Here is a 24,000-nt window from a genome sequence, read left to right as displayed (position 1 = left end):
AGGACAGATAAACGGATTAAGTCGATTATATCGACCCAGTGCGTAACTGGTACTTAATTTGTCGACTCCGAAAGGATGAAAGGCAAAGTCGACCTCAGCAGAATTTGAACTCAGAACGTAACAGCAGATGAAATACCTATTTCTTTACTACCCACAAGGGGCTAAACACAGAGAGGACAAACAAGGACAGACAAACGGATTAAGTCGATTATATTGAATCAGTGAGTAACTGGTACTTAATTTGTCGACTCTGAAAGGATGAAAGGCAAAGTCGACCTCAGCAGAATTTGAACTCAGAACGTAACAGCAGATGAAATACCTATTTCTTTACTACCCACAAGGGGCTAAACACAGAGAGGATAAACAAGGACAGATAAACGGATTAAGTCGATTATATCGACCCAGTGCGTAACTGGTACTTATTTAATTGAACCCAAAAGGATGAAAGGTAAAGTCGACCTTGGCAGAATTTGAACTCAGAACGTAACGGCAGACGAAATACCGGCCCTTACTTTTTTTCAAGTAAGGTCCTTTATTCCACATCTCTGCATCTCAAATTGCTGCTGAATGTTTTGTTTAATATTATCACTGCCAAAACAGTTTTAATATAATACGCGCACACATACACACACGCACACACACACACACCACACACACACACACACACACACACACACACACTCACGTCTGTGTACACATGTGATGAGTTTCTTTGCATATATATGTGTTTATGTATGAACATGTATGCATGTGCTTGTATCTGAAGACTTAGTGTTTGTATATCATTGCCAAAACATATACATATCGTTGCCAGTTCTGTCTCACAAAGACTAGGGTTGCTTTTTCAGAGCCAAGTAATACTTTATCTTTGATCAGTCATTATTGACCCTCAGTTAAGTTCAAGTAATAACACATTTCAGTACTTCTTACATATATGTGACAGTACTGTTATATTACATTCATGGCCATCTGAGGCACACACTACAGTACATTTCACATATTGGAGACAGAGTTGCTGTTACACACACACACACACACACACAGCTATTGTATTGTAAGACACGCCATACAATACTGACCAAAAATATGGAACAGTGCCACTACTATATACAAAGCTATTCTAAACCCGAGGTCATTGCCAGTACAGCCTGACTGGCCCCCATGCTGGTGGCATGTAAAAAGCACCCACTACACTCTTGGAGTGGTTGGCGTTAGGAAGGGCATCCAGCTGTAGAAACTCTGTCAGATCAAGATTGGGGCCAGGTACAGCCATCTGGTTCGCCAGCCCTCAGTCAAAATCGTGTCAGCCCTCAGTCAAAATCGTGTCAGCCCTCAGTCCAAATCGTGTCAGCCCTCAGTCAAAATTGTGTCAGCCCTCAGTCAAAATCGTCCAACCCATGCTAGCATGGAAAGCAGACATTAAACGATGATGATGATGATGACATGGAACAATGGTGGTGTTACATATATGTAGCTATATGTATCCTATATAACAATACACTACTTACAGTTTTGCTGCCACACACACACACACACACACACACACACACACACACACACACATAGTTACCCTAGACCCTCATTAGAGTACTGCTCATATATATGAGACAGTAGTGCTACTGTTACACTCATAGTTATCCTAGAACTGTGCTGCTCAAATATCTGGGACGTTGCTGTTGTTATACACACAAATATCACCACATTGCAAAGAAGACAATTCAATTTATTGGCAAAAATTCAATCCTAAACACACTGTGTAACACATGAATAAACCGTGTCATCTTACCATTCTTTTTTGTGATTCTTCAACAGCATCTGTTCTTCTGAACTAACTAGCAGTATCGCCCAGCATTGCTCGGTTTTGTTTCGACCCTTTAGAATTAGAATTTTCGAAAAGTAAAAATTTTGCATTATGTAGCTTGTTATTCTCTTTAAGTGAACATTTTTCTGGTTGAAATACACCGAAAATTGGCAACACAGCAGTCAAAAAATCGTAAAAAATAGGGATTTTCATAGAAAAAAAAGCACCTTTTTGATGTAAATAATATTTGGTGTTAACATGGTCCGATTTGAATTTTTTCTTCTATGGAAGGAAGAGCAAGCCTTCTTCTATCATACTTTCAATTTTGGTCAATTTGTGCCACAGGGTCTCGGAGGAGATAGTGTTAGTTGAAGGCTACCAAACCTGCCATACACAGACAACTTCAGCTTTATATAGAGAGAGATAAGCTTCATATCACCTCCACTGGATCTCACTTATTTCATTCTTCTTCCATCTAACACTACCCCTTATGTACCTCACCTGCCAGGTCTCATTTCCAAACAGTTCAACAATTCCATCCTCCCTAGAACTAAACGTCTCTGGAATCCCCCACATCTCCTCTGTTCATGTTTTGTATACTCATGATCAAATTTAATCGAAATTGAACCAATTCTATGACTGGCACCTGGCAGATGCCAGGACCCCTGGACTGGTGGTACATAAAAAGCACTATCCGAATCGTGGCCGATGCCAGCGCCGCCTCGACTGGCTTCCGTGCCGGTGGCACGTAAAATGCACCAATCCGACCATGGCCATTACCAGCCTCGCCTGGCACCTGTGCGGGGGGCATGTAAAAAGCACCCACTACACTCACGGAGTGGTTGGCGTTAGGAAGGGCATCCAGCTGTAGAAACATTGCCAGATAAGACTGGAGCCTGGTGCAGCCTCCATGGCTTCCCAGATCACCTGTCGAACCGTCCAACCCATGCTAGCATGGAGAACGGACGTTAAACGATGATGATGATGATGATGATGATGATGATGATGAACATCAACCTCATTAAACTGTAAATGTCATCATAACGTCTTCTATTTGCTTTCACATAGAACAAAATATTTATGATGATGTTAGAAGATAATTTTGATTGTGTTCATGTATGAATATATGACTGTGTGTACTGTAGGTTCACATTTAGTGGATCTTGTCATTCGTTCGTTATCAGTAGTACATAACATTAATTAATTAGGCTGTATGTGAAAGTGAAAGTGATTGTAGAAACATTTGTATGTTTCTATATTTTCATTGCTTGGAACATTTGCATTTACACAAACACAACAAATTATTTGAATAAAACAGTAAGCATGACACAGTAAATATGATGGTTAAGTCTTCATAGCATAAAATAATTTATTTATATGAAAATCACCCATGGTAATTCAAGAGAGAATAAATAAAATAGTCAGAACAGCTTATCTCTTCTTTGTGGTACCTAAGGTTATTCTGCTTCAAAATGCCAGCTTTTTATGGCATTTAATCAAGTTTCTGGAACCTTCGGCAGAATTATTTGGGGGAGAATTCTTAAAATTTATTTTCAAGTCTATCATTCATTTAGTAATATAACTTTCAATCTGATTGGTCAACCCATGTTCATAGATGCATTAATACCTTTTATGGCAATACAGTTCATTTCTCATAGCTATTCTTGGACCCACCATCATGTTAACTGTTAATGGCATAATTAGACTGTGGCCATCCGAACGTGGCTGTTGCCAGCGCCGCCTGACTGGCTTCCGTGCTGGTGGCACGTAAAAAGCACCATCCGATCGTGGCCGTTGCCAGCCTCACCTGGCCTCCGTGCCGGTGGCATGTAAAAAGCACCATCCGCTCGTGGCCGTTTGCCAGCCTCGTCTGGCACATAAAAAGCACCCACTACACTCATGGAGTGGTTGGCGTTAGGAAGGGCATCCATCCCTAGAAACATTGCCAGATCAGACTGGGCCTGGTGCAGACTTCTGGCTTCCCAGACCCCAGTTGCACCGTCCAACCCATGCCAGCATGGAAACCGGACGCTAAACGACAACGACGATGATGATGATGATGATGTGACAATATAATTAGACTGAGTAAGACAGTTTGAAAGTCAGCAGGGGCCTCACTACACAGCCATACATGTTTGTGTGTGTGTGTGTGTGTGTGTGTGTCTGTAAAGTACAAAAGATAAGACAATCTCAAAGACTAAGAGCTCAGTTCATTTCTATGGCAACAACTTTATTGACAATATTGGAAAGTTCAATAATTTACAATAGCTAATGGTTTCATTCCAGACTTGTTAATCCCATACGTGTGTGTGTGTATTTGTTTTGCAAGTTTCTTGATGTGACATCTTGTTATGCTTGGTGATGGTCATCTTTTGTGAATTAAACACATGCACTATTTATTTGACCTTCATTTTAGTGTTAATGATAATTTTACATGGACTTGCAAGGAACGTAACATATTCTCTGAAGAGAAGTATGGTGGAGTGGAAAATTGATTCAACATTGATTGTATGGACAAAGCTTGAACACCTTTGGGCATCAGCAGAGGAATTTTCCATTGCCTTTTGTTTTTTGTATAATTCCTCTGACCTCATTGCTGAGGAAAATGAACCTGGGCTATCAGTTAAAGGAAAAATTTCTAAAAATCAATCACCTCCTCTTCATGGATTGGCACATAAAAAGCACCCACTACACTCACGGAGTGGTTGGCGTTAGGAAGGGCACCCAGCTGTAGAAACTCTGCCAGATCAAGACTGGAGCCTGGTGCAGTCTCCTGGCTTCCCAGACCCCGGTCGAACCATTCAACCCGTGCTAGCATGGAAAACGGACATTAACCGATGATGATGATGTATGCAAGGATGAGGCTCAAGTGACCCCTTTGGTGAACATGGTCCGCTGTTTTAGTGCTGATATTAAGATGGAATTCAGACTCAAGAAATGTGGTATGGTGAACCTGAATAAGGGCAAGGTACAGTTCCTGGCAGAGATTGAATTACCTAATAGAGAAGTGATTAACCCTTTCGTTACCAACCCGGCTTAAACCGCCTCTGGCTCTGTAGTACAAATGTCTTGTTTTCATAAGTTTTGAATCAAAATCTTCCACCAAACTTTAGTCACAATTTATGTTCCTAACACTAGCTGAATAATAACGAAGTTATTTTACTAAATTCTTTGTTACATCTAAAATAATTGAAAGAAACACAGAGCACCTCAAAATAAATATGGTAACAAAAGGGTTAAACAAATTGAAAAGGAAGGCTATAAATACCTTAGCATACTAGAGTTCAATGAAATTGTGGAAAAGGAAATGAAAGAACAGCTGAGGAAAGAATACTTCTGGAGACTAAGATGGGTGTTGTGCTCAAAATTGACTGGATGAATAAAATCCAAGCAGTAAACACATGGGCAGTAGTATCACTTTGGTTTGGAGCTGGAATTATAAACTGGCAGAAGGAAGAACTGATGAGCATGGACACAAAGACAAAGAAAATATTGAGAGTGCATGGAGCACTCCATCCCAAGAGTGACACCGATAGAAAGGGTGGGAGAAGTTTGACCAGTTGCCAGGATTAGGATGGTATATAAAAAGTGTTATGGAACCATTTCTGAAACCTGTGCAGAAGTCTGATATCATCAAAATTGATAAGTGTGTAAAGAAAAACTTAAATGGGAAAATAACTATAAAAAGAAAAGAAATAGTATGGAAGGAGAGAAAAAATGTACAGTCAGTTTGTAAGGGATACAAATACCAAAACAAATACAGGAGACAAGTGGCTATGGATGCAGATGAGTGACCTGGAGATAGAGACAGAAACACTTATATGTTCAGCCCAAGAACAAGTGTTGTACTTCTGTGTTTTTTCTGAAGCATTGCCTTTCAAGAGAGCATGTTTTGCTCTTGAAGTTACAATGATGCTTCATCATCATCATCATCATCATCATCATCGTTTAACATGTTTTCCAGCCTAGCATGGGTTGGACGGTTCGACCGGGGTCTGGGAAGCCAGAAGGCTGCACCAGGCTCCAGTCTGATCTGGCAATGTTTCTACAGCTGGATGCCCTTCCTAACGCCAACCACTCTGTAAGTGTAGTGGGTGCTTTTTACGTGCCACTGGCACAGGTGCCAGGGGAGGCTGGCAACGGCCACGATCAGTTGGTGGTTTTTCCGTGCCACTGACATGGAAGCCAATCAAGGCGTCGCTGGCATCAGCCACATACGGATGGTGCTTTTTATGTGCCACCAGCACAGGTGCCAGGGTGTGCTGGCAATGATCACGATCGGTTGGTGCTATTTACATGCCACCGGCACGGAAGCCAGTCAAGGCAGTGCTGACATCGGCCGCGTATGAATGGTGCTTTTTAGGTGCCACCGGCTCATGTGCCTGGGTAGACTGGCAACGGCCACCAATGGTTGGTGCTTTTTATGTGCCACTGGCATGGAAGCCAGTCAAGGCGGTGCTGGAATTTATTAATATTAACCCTATGCTTGCTACTGCCAGAAGTATTAGGTACGTCATCTACATTATTCCGTATTACTGTATGGGTGTTATTGGTTTCACTGTAAGTCAAACTGGATGTCATTATACTTGAGTATTGTTTGGGCCTAGTTGCCCCCACTACACCATCTTCTGCAGGCTCTCTACTTTGTTCAAGCAACATTCATTTGAAACATTTTGATATCTGCTCTTGCATGGGTCAGATGGAATTCATTGAAGCAGATATTCTGTGGCTGGATGCTCTTCCTATCACCAACCTTCACCTTCTTTCAAACAAGTGACAATCCCCTAGTTTATTGAACACAAATCACATCAGGTGAATGAGACCTTCGTTGACAAAGATCGTGCGACATGTCAAGAAGCTCACCGTCATTTTCACTACGTCTATTGATAGTAAGACTGTTGTTGACAATCAGTGAACACACAAAGTTGACGGGAAATACAATCTCACACAATCACATACATGCACACACAGATACACACTTGCACACACACACACACACACATGCACATACAACGGGTTTCTTCAGTTTCTCTTGGCTAATTTTATTCTTAAGGTATTGGTCGACCCATGGCTAAAGTATAGAACACCAGCCAACATCATTCCCACATTCACACCTTGGAACCACATTCATAGCCACAAAGCTCTGAAATGAACTAATTAGTGTGTGTGTGTGTGTGAAAGTGAAAGTGAACCAAACAAATGGGAGTTGTACTCAACGGATATAGCCGGAGTTGTATTTACAGAGTAACAGGTTGACTTAGCTTCTCATGTTGCATTCAGAAGCAAATTGGAAGAACATGGTGTTTTCTTTCTTGTTGAAATGGTTGACCTTAAATCCTTCAAAATGTTTTAGCCCGAAGGCCGCGGCCATGCTGGGGCACCACCACTGAATAAAATTGAGATGCCTCCCCGGCGGGGAATCGAACCCCGCTCTCCCGCGTAACAGGCGGGGATACTTACCACTATACTACCGAGGACAGCTGATAGGACCTGTTTATCTTTCATCTCACTCTTTCTTCACTTAGCTTCTGAATGTATGAGGAAGTAACGTGAAGAATCAGCCTCACAGTCAAAAGTCAACATAGTGGTAACACCAAAGGTTTTATTTTTCTGGGGACAGGAAAAGCAATTAAAGGGATTAAAAAGATCAGTCTTATAGATAATCTTTTTTTTCCAATCCCTTTTTCTGGTGTAATATAAACTGCTTTATTTTCACAATACAGCTAAGTTATATGTTTATTAAAAAGGCATTGCTTACATTTCTAATTATCAATGCCCAACCCACCAAAATCTAGCTGTGTAATGCACTATTAATATACGAGTGTGTGTGTGTCTGTGTATGTATGTGTGTGTATGTGTGTTTGTAATTTGTGTTTGTCTTTGTATGCATACATCTTTGCATCTCTCAAATCTTCCTTTCTCCACGTACAAACACACACACACACACACACACACACACACACTCTCTCCGTGATTTGTTTTTGTTGATATGGAGATTATTATCACAGTTTACTCGTTCCATTAACAGTTCCACCGGCAACTGAACAATACTTTTGGAATTAGTGCAAGCAATGTAATTAATAACATAACGAACTAGTTATTAATTAGTGTTTCATGTCAGGTAGATTCCGGATTATTGAAATACAACACTACAAAGCTAGTTTTCTGTTGTTACTATTATATATGCCTATGTTATTATATGTTTCATATACGTACGTTGTATATATGTGTATTTTCATATTTTTTGTGTGTTCATATGCATATATTTGTATAATTGATAAATGTAGGCTTGTGTATATATTTTTGTATAGCTTGTGTGTAAGTGATATATATTTGAGTATTTGGTACATATATGTGTGCAGGTACATGTGTTTAATGTGTGTGTGTACACACACACATGAATGTATATATACACATGAATGTATATATATATATATATATATATGAGACATACTACTCGAAGCCTTTGACGAAATAGAAGGGGATATAGCTTCACTTAATGTGGAAGACAACTGGAGATTTCTACGGGACAATCTGCTGACAGCCACTGACCAGATCTGTGGATGGAGCAAAGTACCGTCTCAACCCAGAGTAACATGGTGGTGGAACACTGTAGTTGACAGGGCTATTAGACAAAAGAGACAGGCTTGGAAGGACTGGAAGAACGGTGGTAGCAGGGAATTGTATCAGACAGCCAGAAGGGAAGCTAGGAGACAGGTTTATTTAGCCAGAGGGGAAGCGGATAAGAAAAAATTTGCCAATGTTCTGCGCCGTGAGGATGAAAGACTTGAGGTATTTCGTGTTGCAAGACAGTGTGTGAGAGAGAATCGTGATGTGGTAGGAGAGAAGTGTGTTCGCATGGATGATGGTTCACTTGCGCTAAATGAGGAAGCAAAGAGAGAGGTTTGGAGATGCCACTATGAAAGGTTGCTGAATAAAGAAAATGAATGGGATAAAGAGAGTCTGCCGAATGTTGACCCAACAGAGGGATCAGCTATCCGAGTTGATAGTTCCGTGGTAGCTAAGGCAATTAGAAGCATGAAGACAGGGAAAGCCCCAGGCCCATCAGGAATTACTGCAGAGATGCTCAAAATATCTGGCAGTGTCGGCTATAGCCTAGTCACCCGTATAGTTAATCAGGTGATACACGAAGGAGTCATACCCAATGACTGGTGTAGCAGCGTACTAGTCAACTGCTACAAAGGTAAAGGTGATGCCCTAGATACAAATAATTACAGAGGTATCAAGCTGTTGGATCAGGTAATGAAGGTTACGGAGAGGGTCATAGCCCAACAAATTAGAGAGAGTTAGTTTAGATGAGATGCAGTTTGGGTTTGTGCCAGGGAAAAGCACCACTGATGCTATATTCCTGGTAAGGCAGCTGCAGGAGAAATGCCTAGCCAAAGATAGGCCCCTGTACCTGGCTTTTGTTGACATGGAGAAAGCCTTTGATAGGGTCCCCCGATCCCTCATCTGGTGGTCAATGAGGAAACTAGGGATAGATGAATGGCTGGTGAGGGCTGTGCAAGCCATGTACAGAGATGCCGTAAGCAAGGTTAGGGTTGGCAACATGTACACAGAAGAATTCAAAGTAGAGGTTGGGGTCCACCAGGGTTCAGTACTCAGCCCCCTCCTATTTATCATAGTCCTCCAGGCAATAACAGAGGAATTCAAGACAGGTTGCCCCTGGGAGCTCCTCTATGCTGACGACCTCGCTCTAATTGCTGAGTCACTATCAGAACTGGAGGAGAAGTTCCAGGTGTGGAAGGAGGGTTTAGAATCGAGGGGCCTTAGAGTCAACCTAGCTAAAACCAAAGTACTAATAAGTAGAAAGGTAGGCAATCCACAAATGTCCTCAGGAAGATGGCCCTGCTCGATCTGTAGAAAAGGTGTAGGTAGAAACTCTATAAGATGTACCCAGTGTAAGCTATGGACACATAAGAGGTGCAGCAATGTCAAAGGTAGGCTAACTGGGAAGACAGTCTTTATATGTGGCAGATGCTCGGGAGCATTGACCTCCGAAAATCTGCAGAAAACAACTTCCGTCACTTTCCAGGGGAAAAAATTAGAAGTAGTTGATAGCTTCCGTTATCTAGGTGACCAAGTCAGTAGTGGGGGTGGGTGCGCTGAGAGTGTAACTGCTAGAATAAGAATAGCCTGGGCAAAGTTTAGGGAGCTCTTACCTCTGCTGGTGACTAAAGGCCTCTCGCTCAGAGTAAAAGGCAGACTGTATGATGCATGTGTTCGAACTGCCATGCTACATGGCAGTGAAACATGGGCCGTGACTGCTGAGGACATGCGTAAGCTCATGAGGAATGAAGCCAGTATGCTCCGATGGATGTGTAATGTCAGTGTACTTACTCGACAGAGTGTTAGTTCCCTAAGAGAAATGTTGTACCTAAGAAGCATCAGTTGTTGCGTGCAAGAGAGACGATTGCGATGGTATGGTCATGTGGCGAGAATGGATGAAGATAGGTGTGTGAGAAAGTGCCAATCCCTAGCAGTTGAGGGAACCCGTGGAAGAGGTAGACCCAGGAAAACCTGGGACGAGGTGGTGAAGCACGACCTTCGAACATTAGGTCTCACCATGGAAATGACCAGAGACCGAGACCTATGGAAGTATGCTGTGCGTGAGAAGACCCGGCAAGACTAGTGAAGCCATAACCCGTGGCCCCTACCTGGGGCGTAGTCAGTCCGCCTGTGCATACCTTCCTGCTTGTGACACTTGTGAAGACCTGTTGAGGCAAGTCAAATCGAATCAAGTCAAACCAAATCAAAATAGATGAACATCAATGGAATTTGTATCCTTGTGGTACCAGTGCCGATGGCACATAAGAAAACCATCCGAACGGGACCGTAGCCAGTACCGCATCGACTGGCCTCCGTGCTGTGGGCACGTAACAAACACCGTCCGAGCGTGGCCGTCTGCCAGCCTCGTCTGGCACCTGTGTCGGTGGCACATAAAAACACCATCCGAGCGTGGCCGTCTGCCAGCCTCGTCTGGCACCTGTGTCGGTGGCACATAAAAAACCATCCGAGCGTGGCCGTCTGCCAGCCTCGTCTGGCACCTGTGTCGGTGGCACATAAAAACACCATCCGAGCGTGGCCGTTCGCCAGCCTCGTCTGGCACCTGTGTCGGTGGCACATAAAATCACCCACTACACTCTCGGAGTGGTTGGCGTTAGGAAGGGCATCCAGCTGTAGAAACACTGCCAGATCTGACTGGCCTGGTGCAGCCTTCGGGCTCCCCAGACCCCAGTTGAACAGTCCAACCCATGCTAGCATGGAAAGCGGACGTTAAACGATGATGATGATGATTGTATTCATATATATATATATATATATTGTATTCATATATATAAATGTGTATGTGTATACGGAAATATACTTATGTGTATAGAGTGTGTCTGTGAATGGTTTTTATTTGTTTCTGTATATTCTATATGTTCACGTGTATAGGTGATTATAGTTTTATATATTTTATATATCCATGTGTGCAAGGGATATTTTTGTACATTTTAAATGTTTATATTTATGTGTGTGTGTGTGTGTGTGTGTGTGTGTGTGTGTGTGTGTGTGTGTATACATGTAAAAGGACACCGTTCGAGTGTGATCGTTACCAGCGTTGCTTCACTGGCTCCTGTGTCGGTGGCATGTGTAAAAAGATTCGAGCGAGGTCATTGCCAGTACCGCCTGACTGGCTCCCGTACAGGTGGCACGTAAAAAGCACCCACGAAGCTCACGGAGTGGTTGCCATTAGGAAGGGCATCCAGCTGTAGAAACTCTGCCAGATCAAGACTGGAGCCTGGTGCAGCCATCTGGTTCGCCAGCCCTCAGTCAAAACCGTCCAACCCATGCTAGCATGGAAAGCGGACGTTAAACAATGATGATGATGATGATATATATATATATATATTCATGTCTATTGTATACAGCATATGTATAACCACCATATGGAATTTCTACCTATTTATTTTCAACATATAACTGTTTCCCTGATAGTAACAAGGTCCTGCCTTCTTTCCTACTATTTTTGTATGTCTAAAATTTGCGTGCTGCAGTGTATCTGTTCATGTCAGAGTTGAATTTTGACTGCTGTTTCTAGATTATTGATTTGAACATGCATGCTGTGCACAGGTGTGTGTTTAATATTTTTGTGTTTGTATAAGTTTGTGTTTCTGAATACATATTTGGATAACAGTATCATAGTCACGAATTCACGCCCTACTACAGAAGGAGAAGGATATAAGTCATTTCCTAAGTACAAAAGCACTGTGTAGCACTATGGGCAAGTGTCTTCTGTTATAACCCAGCTTTCTGAGTGGATTTGGTTGATGGAAACTGAAAGAAGCTTATTAAATATGTGTGTGTAGGCGTGTGTATGCTTGTCTTGACATCGCATGATAGCTGTATACAAGCATCCCAGTTGCACTGGCGGTGTCTTTAGTTGCCAGTTTTCCATGGAAACATGTCCTGCTTTGGAAAAATATTACCTTACTTGAAAACACTTGAAGGGTTGGCATAGAAAATCTTTCTTAATGAATATTGCTTAACCTATTCAAGCAGGGAAACATAGTGGTTGAAATGATGGTGGTGACAATGGCAAAAGTAAAGAAGTACTACTCATTAGTCTTCCAAGTTTTTGAAGGAATTTATTTCAGAAGTTTTCAAATACCAACTCACCTGTGCATCTACCGCATATGAAGACTCTCTTCTCTGCCAGCCTACCTCTGATTTTACTATACCTCTTGTATGTTAATAGTTTACTCTGGGTCCACCATAGGGAATTTCTATCTATTTATTTATTTTTTTAATTTTATTTGCAAAAAAAAAAAAAGAAATATAACATATGACTTCATTGACCGAGGTTACTGTGGTCTTTTCCGTAGGCTTTTCTTTCCACGGGTAAACCTCACCTGTCCTTCCCTTTACACTTCTTATTGACATTTCTGTGATAACGATCCCTATTGATCAAATTTTTTTTTCCTTCCCCCCACCTTTTTTTTTCTAATTATATCCCCCCCCCCTTATTTCGTCCTCTTTCTTTCCATTTACGATCCCTTTTGATTGAAAACCAAACCCCCTTCTTTTACCCCCAAAAGAAAAGCTCTACCTTGTAATTTTGTCCTGTCTGTGTGCAGCCCTGTGTGGCTAATAAAGAAACATATCTATTTATTTTCAGCATATAGCTGTTTCCCTGATAGCAGCAAGGTCCTGCCTTCTTTCCTACTTACTAAAACTTTAGTCTTTGCTAAGTTTATTCTGAACACCTCTCAGCTACAGGTTTTGTTTCCATGTATGGAATTTTTTTCAAAATCCTCTACAGATTCCGTTATAAGAACTGGGCTATCGGTGTTCAAAAGTTATACAATTTGTTACAGACACTTGTTCTGCAACAACAGAAAATAGAATATCTCAGTACCCTTTTTGATATTTCACAAAGAAACATTAGATGAATTTCTTAGGCATTTTAGGATGCAGATATATGAGTAAGGGCCATTAATTATTGATGTGTAAATACCCAATAGGTGAGTGTAAAAAAGAAAGTTTTGGAAATTTGACAATATCTTCCATTGCTTTTGTCCATTTTTTTCTTTGACAACATTTAGAGTTAGAAATGTATATGGCTGTGTTTGCATCTGTGAATTTAGGAATGTGTACGTGTATTTATATATAATTCAATGCTTATATTGTGTGTTTGTGCACACGTTTATGTGTATTTATACATATTTGGTGTTTTTATGTGCAAATGTTTGCATGTATAGTTATGCATATGTTTATGTGTGTCGTTGCCAGTGCCACTGGACTGGCTCCTGTGCAGGTGGCACATAAAATGCACCATTTGGGCGTGGTTGTTGCCAGTTCTGCCAGACTGGCCCTTGTGCTGGTGGCACTTTAAAAGCACCCAGCACACTCTCGGAGTGGTTGGCGTTAGGAAGGGCATCCAGCTGTAGAAACTCTGCCAGATCAGATTGGAGTCTGGTTCGCCAGACCTCAGTCAAAATCGTCCAACACATGCTAGCATGGAAAGCGGACGTTAAATAATGATGATGATTATGATGATGTTGTTGTTGTTGTTGTCGTTGTTTGAGTATGCTGCCACTCAAGCTCCAGACACACACACACACACTCATACATTAGAATAAATCTTTGTGGTTGCTTCTTTCTTTACTCAATAATTTTGTTTCTGTTGTTGTCGTTTTAGAGCCAATGGAGAAATGAAGCACGATGCATCAGATGATGAGTCTGAAGATGATAACGAAGAAGGAGACTACACTGTCTACGAATGTCCCGGATTGGCACCCGTAAGTATCTTCACCTCTTTCTTCACACCCCTTTGATATCCCACTCCACTGCCTTGCTCATCTTGCAATATTGCCTCACCATACTTCGCATGTCTCACAATATTGCCACCACTCTGCATCCCATAACACTGTTTCATTGCACTTTACAACACTGCCTTACATATCACACTAGCAGTATCGCCCGGCGTTGCTCGGGTTTGTAAGGGAAATAACTATATAAGCATTTTTAGAGAGTTATAGCCAAAAAATAGCAAAAAAATGCATTAAAAATGGAAAAAAAATTATGGTAAATTTTTTTTTTAATCGTTGACTCATCGTAGACATTTTTAGAGAGTTACTTTCCTTATATAATAGCGAAAAAAATGCATTAAAATGGAAAAAAATGATGGTAAATTTAAAAAAAAATCATAGACTCATCGTAGACACGCGCTAATACCCAGAAGGGCTCCATATGAATCACGACTATAAGATACCCGGTTTTGGTTAAACTGCACCGCAAAATGTGGGAGTAGTTAGGAATCTAAATCGTAGGAGACAGACACACAACTTGACTTTATATATAAAGATAAGTCTCACCACACCTTACAACAATAACATAGGTGTCTTACTACCATATTTTCTGGCATACAGGTCAAATTTTGTAGAACAAAATTTACAACCAGGAGTGGCTGTGTGGTAAGTAGCTTGCTAACCAACCACATGGTTCTGGGTTCAGTCCCACTGCGTGGCATCGTGGGCAAGTGTTTTCTGCTATAGCCTCGGGCCGACCAAAGCCTTGTGAGTGGATTTGGTAGACGGAAACTGAAAGAAGCCTGTCGTATATATGTATATATATATATATATATATATATATATATATATGTATGTGTGTGTATATGTTTGTGTGTCTGTGTTTGTCCCCCTAGCATTGCTTGACAACCGATGCTGGTGTGTTTACGTCCCCGTCACTTAGCGGTTCGGCAAAAGAGACCGATAGAATAAGTACTGGGCATACAAAGAATAAGTCCTGGGGTCGAGTTGCTCGATTAAAGGCGGTGCTCCAGCATGGCGGCAGTCAAATGACTGAAACAAGTAAAAGAGTAAAAAGAGTAACCAAAACAGGTCAGTTGACCTGTATTTGAAAACAATTTCGAAGGACCAAAAGTTTCCTGTGTAATACAACAGATCTAGAAAGATATTGACAATGTTTGAATGCTTACACTACATATTACATCAACTTGCATGCTAGAAAATACAGTATCTCATTTTGCTGAAGCATGGAACAAACTGCCAGCATCAGTTGTTAGTTGTTGGAGCACTGCATCCTTCAAAACTTCCATGCTTCCTGAGATTCGCCAACACTACACCTGATTTTCTCCCCTCCATACACACGCAAGCATGTATCCAACTCATACACTGTTCACCTCCCAGACATTTGTACATTACTGCATATACTTTATACGCACTTTTGACAAGTTGTGGTGCACCTGAGCACTGTATACAATAATTTCATTATTATTATTATCATTAATATTATAAGAACAGTTCTTGTGTTAAATTTTTGGTAACATGGGAGGAAATCTGGGATGTGAGGTAGTGTTGTAAGCTGTATAAGGCAATGTTGGTATGTATGCTAGTGTTGTTTCTTTTTCTGTGGCAATATTTATGTAAAGTAATGTGAGATTTGTAGAACAGTCATGATGCATAGGGTAGTATTAAAATGTACTGTGCCGGTGGCATGTAAAAAGCACCATCCGAACATGGCCGATGCCAGCGCCGCCTTGACTGGCTTCTGTGCCAGTGGCACGTAAAAAGCACCAACCGATCGTGGCCGCTACCAGCCACCCCTGGCACCTGTGCCGGTGGCACGTAAAAAGCACCCACTACACTTAGAGAGTGGTTGGCGTTAGGAAGGGCATCCAGCTGTAGAAACACTGCCAGATCAGACTGGAGCCAGGTGTACCCTGATGTAATCTCCAGGGATACAGGCATCCAGCAACAGGACCTCCGTAATGCCATGATGGACCGTGAAGTCTGGCGTAGCATGGTAAATTCCATTGTCTCGACCACGGTCGAACAATGATGATGCAGCCTCCTGGCTTCCCAGACCCTGATTGAATCGTCCAACCCATGCTAGCACAGAAAACGGACGTTAAACGATGATGATGATGTAATTTTGTTGTGTAAAGAAGTGTTAGGAGTTGAGTGACATTATTTGTGAGATGTGTCAGTCAGAGTTGTGAGATGTGAAACTATGTCGTAAAATGGAGGGGGCAGTGTTGTGTTGTGAAGCAGTGTTGTGATGTGAGGCAGTGTTGTGATTTGAAACAATGTTGTGAGTTGTGTAAGACAATGGCAGATAGAAATGTTATCATTTCATTTCCATTCTTCATCTTAATTTCTGGCTGTGTGTCTTTATTATTAATCTTGTCAGTAATAGTAGTAATAAGTAGTAGTAGTAGTAGCAGCAGCAGCAGCAATGATGGTATCTGTAATAGCAGTGGAGATGGTGAGGGTGGAGGTAGGAGTGGTAGTAGTTATATTGGCACTAATGGTGATGGTGGTGGTGATGACAGTAGTGGTAGTAGTAGTGGTGGTGGTAGCAGCGATAAGTGAGCCACTTTAGACATATTTAATCTGAACATCAATTTACCTGACAGACAACTCAAAAAAAAAAACTTGGTTTTAGTTATCCACCCTCCTTTCTTACCATTCTACCTTTACATTCCGAACCTTCTCTCTTTCCGCACACACACACACACACACACACACACATATATATATATATATATAATAATGATAATAATATATGTGTGTATGTGTATGTTTGTGTATGTATCTATGTGTGTATATATATATATGCATATATGAGTACAGATATAGATAGATAGGTAGGTAGGCAGGCAGACAGGTAGGCAGGCAGGCAGGCAGGTAGATAGATAGATAGATAGATAGATAGATAGATAGATAGATAGATAGGTAGATATATAGATAGATAGATAGATAGGTAGATATATAGGTAGATAGATAGATAGGTAGAGAGATAGATAAGATATATAGGTAGATAAATAGATAGATAGATAGATAGATAAGATAGATAGGTAGATATATAGGTAGATAGATAGATAGGTAGGGAGATAGATAAGATAGATAGATAGATAGATAAGATAGATAGATAGATAAGATAGATAGATATATAGATAGATAAGATAGATAAGATAGATAAGATAGATAGATAAGATAGATAAGATAGATAAGGTAGATAGAGATAGATAAGTTCATTTTCTCTTTTTCTCACCTCAATTTATCTTCATTGATTTCTATACTTATTTACTACTAGCACCATTACCACTATTACCACCAGCTGTGCTGCTAGTACCAGCACCACTATCACCGGTACCATCTCCATCATCGCTGCCAGCACTGTCACCAATTATCATTTCTATTTCTATGTGTCTATGTGTTATGTTTTGTGTGTTGTGTATAATCTACATAGTGTTTAAATGTGAATTTGTATGTGCTGTGTATGTATAGTGCCAGTGTGTTGCATGTGTGTTTGTTTCTTTGATTTTTGGTAAGCCCATTGCTTGACATTATTCCTCTCCCATAATTGATTCTTCAGAAACATCATAGAGAGAAATTTTCGATGAAAATTTTTACTCAGATTTTGTTTTCCTACTGTTATCGGTATTTTTTTTTTTTTTTTTTGCTTTATTTCTGTTATTTTTCAGCTTCACCTATGACAGATCAGTGCCCTATCCAGGGAGATTTTTGTCCGCTTTGTATTACAGAAATGAAAAGAAATTAGTACCAAATTAATAAATAGTGGAGTATTGATGAAAAAAATTAACAGGAAAAAATTTTGTGTCGTTTTTATTTTGGCATTAAGCCACATATTTCTAGGGAGAGGATATATATATAGCTAATTAAGTCTACCTTTGAACATTATTGGCACAGTGGTTACTGACTCTAAAGGAATATGAACTTATGCCAGAGTCTCCTGACCGGCTCCCATGCAGTGGCACATAAAAAGCACCACCTGAATGTGGTCAATGCCAGTGCCCCTTGACTGACTCCCATGCCAATAGCATGTAAAAAGCACCATCTGAACATGGTCGATGTCAGTGACCCCTCACTGGCTTCTGTGCCAGTGGCACCTAAAAAGCACCATCTGAATGTCTTCGATGCCAGTGTCCCTGACTGGCTACCATACCGGTGGCACGTAAAAAGCACCCACTACACTCTTGGAGTGGTTGGCATTAGGAAGGGCATCCAGCTGTAGAAACCTTGCCAGATCAGATTGGAGCCTAGTGCAGCCTACTGGCTTGCTAGTCCTCAGTCAAACTGTCCAACCCATGCCAGCATGGAAAGCAGACATTAAACAATGATGATGATGATGATGAAGGTAGAGTGACATATCTATACTCAGTTTTTAATTTTATAAGAACCTCTTCTAATTTTGTTACTTTTGAAATAATGATAATTCTAGTTTCCAATTTGGACATATGACCAGCAGTCTTTGAGGGAAAAGATTAGTTGATAACAATTGAACCTAACATATGCCTTGGTACATTATTCTATCAACCACAGAGGGATGAAAAGCAAATTTAACCCCAGTATAATTTGAACTTGGCATTTGAATATAGCTTCTTCCCTCACTGTTGTGGTTGACACTGGCTACCCTATACACAACTTCATACCACTTTGTATCTTTGAGGAGGTCTGGCTAGACCAGACCCCCAAGCAGCTTCATAGGATGTTTGATCCCCAAAATCATGAAGGTGACTGTGGTGTACTCAGACACCACCAAGAATTTTCATTCTACACAACAGACCATTCACTACTATCAGACAAACAGAAAAAGAAAGTACTTGACCTTCCTTACCAAATCGTGGCAGGGAAGTCTTGTTGATAAATACTCATTACTCAAATCTCTTAAAAGAACTAAAAACATAATAATGAAATAGAATACAATAGGTAACGGCAGAATCTGTGGAGGGAGAGAAAATATATATTTATTTACATTGTCTCTGGCAGCTCAGTCTCAGCCAAAAGAGTAAAATATATGCAGCATTGATAGCGTTATTGTGCAGTGGGAATTATGCCAACATTATGAAATACTCACAGCAGAAAGAAATGATGCATGCATAATCCTGAAAATGTCAGAGAATGAGAAAATGAGCAGAAGCTAGGATATGCCAAATATTGCAGATGAGGAGACATATTGTCCTAGACATGGTTGTCACAGACTATCAGGAGAACAAATGTCTCTTAATCAATGTACCAGTTCTAACTGACAACAATATCTTCCTTAAATAAATGGTGAAGCTATCCGACTATAAAAATCTGGAAAAGAGATAACTATAATGTGGGGGGTCTAAAAACAGAAATAACTCCGAAAATAAGAATATTGGGAAAGAAAGATTAAAAAAATTGATTTAGACAAATGCAGCGCCAACAGCCTAGGACTCACACTCTCTCTCTCTCTTTCTCGCACACACAGTGTACTGAAAAGAGCACTAATAGACATTACACTGATATATACAGAATATGCTGGCAATACCACTCCTCTGCGCTATACGTATATACACAATTGTTTCTAATATAAGCATTATACCAACAATATGGAGAGGAAGGGATTAATCAATTGCATCAACTCCAATGCTTTGCTGGTGTTTTATTTTATCAACTGCGTAGAGATGAGAGACAGAATTGATCTTTGGTAAGTTTTGAATTTGGAATGTAAAGAGTTGGAACAATTACTGCAAGGCTCTTTTACTGATATTCTGGCAATTCTGCCATTTCACTGTATGAAATTCATCATCATTTTTGCATCCATACCATACAGGCATGGATTGGACATTTGGGTAGGATCTAATCAATTGGAGGACCACATCATATTCCAATGTTTCAGTTTTGGTATAATTTCTATGTACATATGCTCTTCCGAACACCAACAACTTTACAGAGTGTATGAGGTACCATTTTTCATGGTATCAGCATTTTAGAGGCTGGTTAACCCTCAGCCAGACTAAGGAGCCCATCCAAACCTTGCAGGGTCACTGCTTGATTCAGTTTATCAACCCCTTATAAACTGTACTTAGTACTTTTTTTCATGGTGTCAGCACTAAAAAGCCAACTTCTAAGATGGAAAGATCTGAAATTAAAGAATAATGGAAGGATATTTTGTTGGTAATAGAGAGAGTACCATGGGGAAAATGTGGTGGTGATGGTGGTGGTGGGGGTATGTGTAGGAAAGAGGGGAAGGGGAAGAATGTCAGGAATTAGTGTAAAAGTGAGGGGGGAAATTGTTTAATCAATAATATAAATTGGACATGGGCGATCGTTGTATTCTTTCTTGTCTTGAGGTTCACAGCCAAATGGCTGGGTGGATTCGTGTGAAAAATGGAACACACGTGGAGACAGGTACATAGATTGTAATGCAGTTTGGATTTTTTTCCTAGCCCTCATACTTACCGAGAAAATTGATTAAAACTTTTACTAATGGAATTTCCCTCTTTCTTCTGCCATTAAAACAACCAGTTGCTTAGGAGCTGTTTTCTGACAGGGTGGGGTCAGGAAATTTTCACACAGCTTGAGGCTCCAATCGAAACAGGGGACATGAAATGATAAGGTTGACAAACGCTGTTATAGATTATACCCAACAGAAAATGATCACAGCCACATCATCCAAACAGACCAGGTGAAACTGGGCTTAGCTGCTAGTAATAACTATACCAAACATTGTCATACACTATACCATACGTTTTTACCATACACAGTAATACACAAACATGCTCTGACATATATATGACTCAGAATTTATTTTTGTTTCAACAAAATTGGTTAGTTTGAAGATTCTTTTCACAAGCACAAATACTTTACTAAATACACACAATTACACACACACACACACACACACACACACACACACACACACACTTACACATGTGCATACTGTCACAAAAGAAATCTCATCTGTGTTTCTAAAGGGGACATTTAAAGATATTTTCCCAAATCTCTTATTGATTATAAAATTTTTGAGAAACGTCTACAACAAAACCTTATGTTTCATCATTATTGACTTCAATTTAGAGAAAAGACCATTTATTTTCTCTAATGTAATTGACAGGAATTACTTCAGACACCTTCAGGCTTTCTTTCTCTATAATTCTAACCTGATATTAGAAAATAAAGCTAACAGCATTGTAAATAACAAACTTTCTATTCACAAAACTAACAATTATCTACAATTGCTGTTTTCAGTTGGTTGTTTACTTTAATTGCTTCAGAACACTGTTGTTGGAGTATAGCCCCAAGACAAACCATGATCAAGTAGATCTATGATCAAAAACATTCCAGCTGTGACCACCACCACCACCACCTTTTACCTCTTTGCAAGGAAATCAGATTCGCAATATTCGTGTCCTTTTCTAAAGTGGTGGAATGTGATTTGTTGTTTCTAGCAGATTCAACAACAATGATGTCTAGGTTTTTCCTTCATGGCTTGCCTCAGTTTTATGTTGCAGCTATTTTATTCCTTAAACGATCTTGTATAAATCTTCCTTTTCGACACAATTTTCTTTCAATTCTGCAGTTCAACTCTCAGCTCTGAGTCTGCAGACTTTCTTAATTTTGCAGTTACTCTTTTATACTCTTTTACTCTTTTACTTGTTTCAGTCATTTGACTGCAGCCATGCTGGAGCACCGCCTTTAGTCGAGCAAATCGACCACGGGACTTATTCTTTGTAAGCCCAGTACTTATTCTATCGGTCTCTTTTGCCGAACCGCTAAGTGACGGGGACGTAAACACACCAGCATCGGTTGTCAAGCAATGCTAGGGGGACAAACACAGACACACAAACACACACACACACACACACATATATATATATATATATACATATATACGACAAGCTTCTTTCAGTTTCCATCTACCAAATCCACTCACAAGGCATTGGTCGGCCCGGGGCTATAGCAGAAGACACTTGCCCAAGATGCCACGCAGTGGGACTGAATCCGGAACCATGTGGTTGGTAAGCAAGCTACTTACCACACAGCCACAAGCAAAATTTTTTTTTAATCACTTTGTCATCGGGGAGGAAGGAAGGAAGCACTCCGTCGGTTACGATGATGAGGGTTCCGGTTGATCCGAATCAACGGAACAGCCTGCTCGTGAAATTAATGTGTAAGTGGCTGAGCACTCCACAGACACGTGCACCCTTAACGTAGTTCTCGGGGATATTCAGCATGACACAGAGAGTGACAAGGCCGGCCCCTTGAAATACAGGTACAACAGAAACAGGAAGTAAGAGTGAGAGAAAGTTGTGGTGAAAGAGTACAGCAGGGATCACCACCATCCCCTGCCGGAGCCTCGTGGAGCTTTTTAGGTGTTTTCGCTCAATAAACACTCACAACGCCCGGTCTGGGAATCGAATGTCAGCGCGGAAGTCAGTGCTCACAACACTTTCTACAAACCTCCAAGACTGGTGAGAAGGAAAGAGAGAAGCCTGGTCCAAATACTCGCAACACAGTGAACTCTACTAAAAGCCCATATAGGGACCAGGTGGTGGTATTAAAGTGAGTGACAGATTAAATCTACCACTCAAATTGATCTCAGAATTCCAAGATTTGGAATAAATTACTGTAAGGTATCCTATCTGATTCTTTGCTGGTTTTACTAGCCCACTGTCTTTGACTGGTAGCTTTTTTATTAATCCCATAAAGAGGAAGGGCCAAAATTGATCTTGATGAGAATTGAACTCAGAATTCAGGTTCCTGGTATAAGTACTGAAAGATACTCCATCTAACAACTCTGCCAATTTGTAAAATATGATGGCTTCTTTAAATGGATTTTGACTTTCCTAAAATAGTTGTACAGATAGCATAAAGTATATTAGTTTCTCTTGTTCTGTTCTGTTGTGTCTGGGGAGAGTCATTCTCTTTTTGTGCCTTATAATGTAACACACTCACCAGTAAAATTTCCACTTATTCCTTATTTTTATTGTCCTAAAATGTTCGTTGGTGTCTTGCAACCTTTTCAATAGTCTTGACACTGTCCCTTATTTACACTGTGTTCCATTTTGTTTGTTTGTGCGCTTGTGTATGGGTCAGTGTGTGTGTTGTGTGTTGTGTGTGTGTGTGCCTGTGCATGCATGTATGTATGTGTGTGTGTGTTTGCATGTGTATGTATGTATATATGTGTGTGTATGTATGTTTAAAACAGAAAAACATTATTATACATAGGTTTATTCAAACTTTGGTCATACATATATATGTATGTATGTGTGTATGCATATGTATATATATATATATGTATGTATGTGTGTATGCATATGTATATATATGTATGTATGTGTGTATGCATATGTATATATATATATATGTATGTATGTGTGTATGCATATGTATATATATGTATGTATGTGTGTATGCATATGTATATATATATATATGTATGTATGTGTGTATGCATATGTATATATATATATGTATGTATGTGTGTATGCATATGTATATATATATATGTATGTATGTGTGTATGCATATGTATATATATGTATGTATGTGTGTATGCATATGTATATATATATATATGTATGTATGTGTGTATGCATATGTATATATATGTATGTATGTGTGTATGCATATGTATATATATGTATGTATGTGTGTATGCATATGTATATATATGTATGTATGTGTGTGCATCTGTATGTACGTATCCTGCATATTTATGTGCTTGTATGTCCGTGTTTGTGTATATTCTATGTATGTGTGTGTGTAAGCATGTGTTTGTATATATATGCACCTCTGCCTCCTTGTGTGTGCATGTCTATGTGTGTGTGTGTGTGTTATGTAACAATGTACCATGTTTGTATGTATGGATGTGCATCTTTATATGTGTGGATCCGT

General features: G+C 40.2%; 1 protein-coding gene and 1 non-coding gene across 3 annotated transcripts in view; one reads left to right on the top strand and one right to left on the bottom strand.

The window, feature by feature from the left end:
* Positions 1 to 24,000, top strand: part of LOC115232673 — a 294,183-nt gene that overhangs the window by 268,551 nt on the left and 1,632 nt on the right. For both annotated transcript variants that reach the window (XM_029802692.2, XM_029802693.2), the window contains exon 6: positions 14,007 to 14,106. In XM_029802692.2, coding sequence (XP_029658552.1) covers positions 14,007 to 14,106 — 100 coding nt within the window. The remainder of the gene's footprint in view (positions 1 to 14,006; positions 14,107 to 24,000) is intronic.
* Positions 7,207 to 7,278, bottom strand: Trnan-guu. The gene has a single exon. It is a non-coding gene; the product is annotated as a tRNA-Asn (tRNA).

Source organism: Octopus sinensis, linkage group LG2 (genome assembly GCF_006345805.1).
Source record: "Octopus sinensis linkage group LG2, ASM634580v1, whole genome shotgun sequence".
NCBI lineage: Eukaryota > Metazoa > Mollusca > Cephalopoda > Octopoda > Octopodidae > Octopus > Octopus sinensis.
This window is presented reverse-complemented; position numbering and strand designations above follow the sequence as displayed.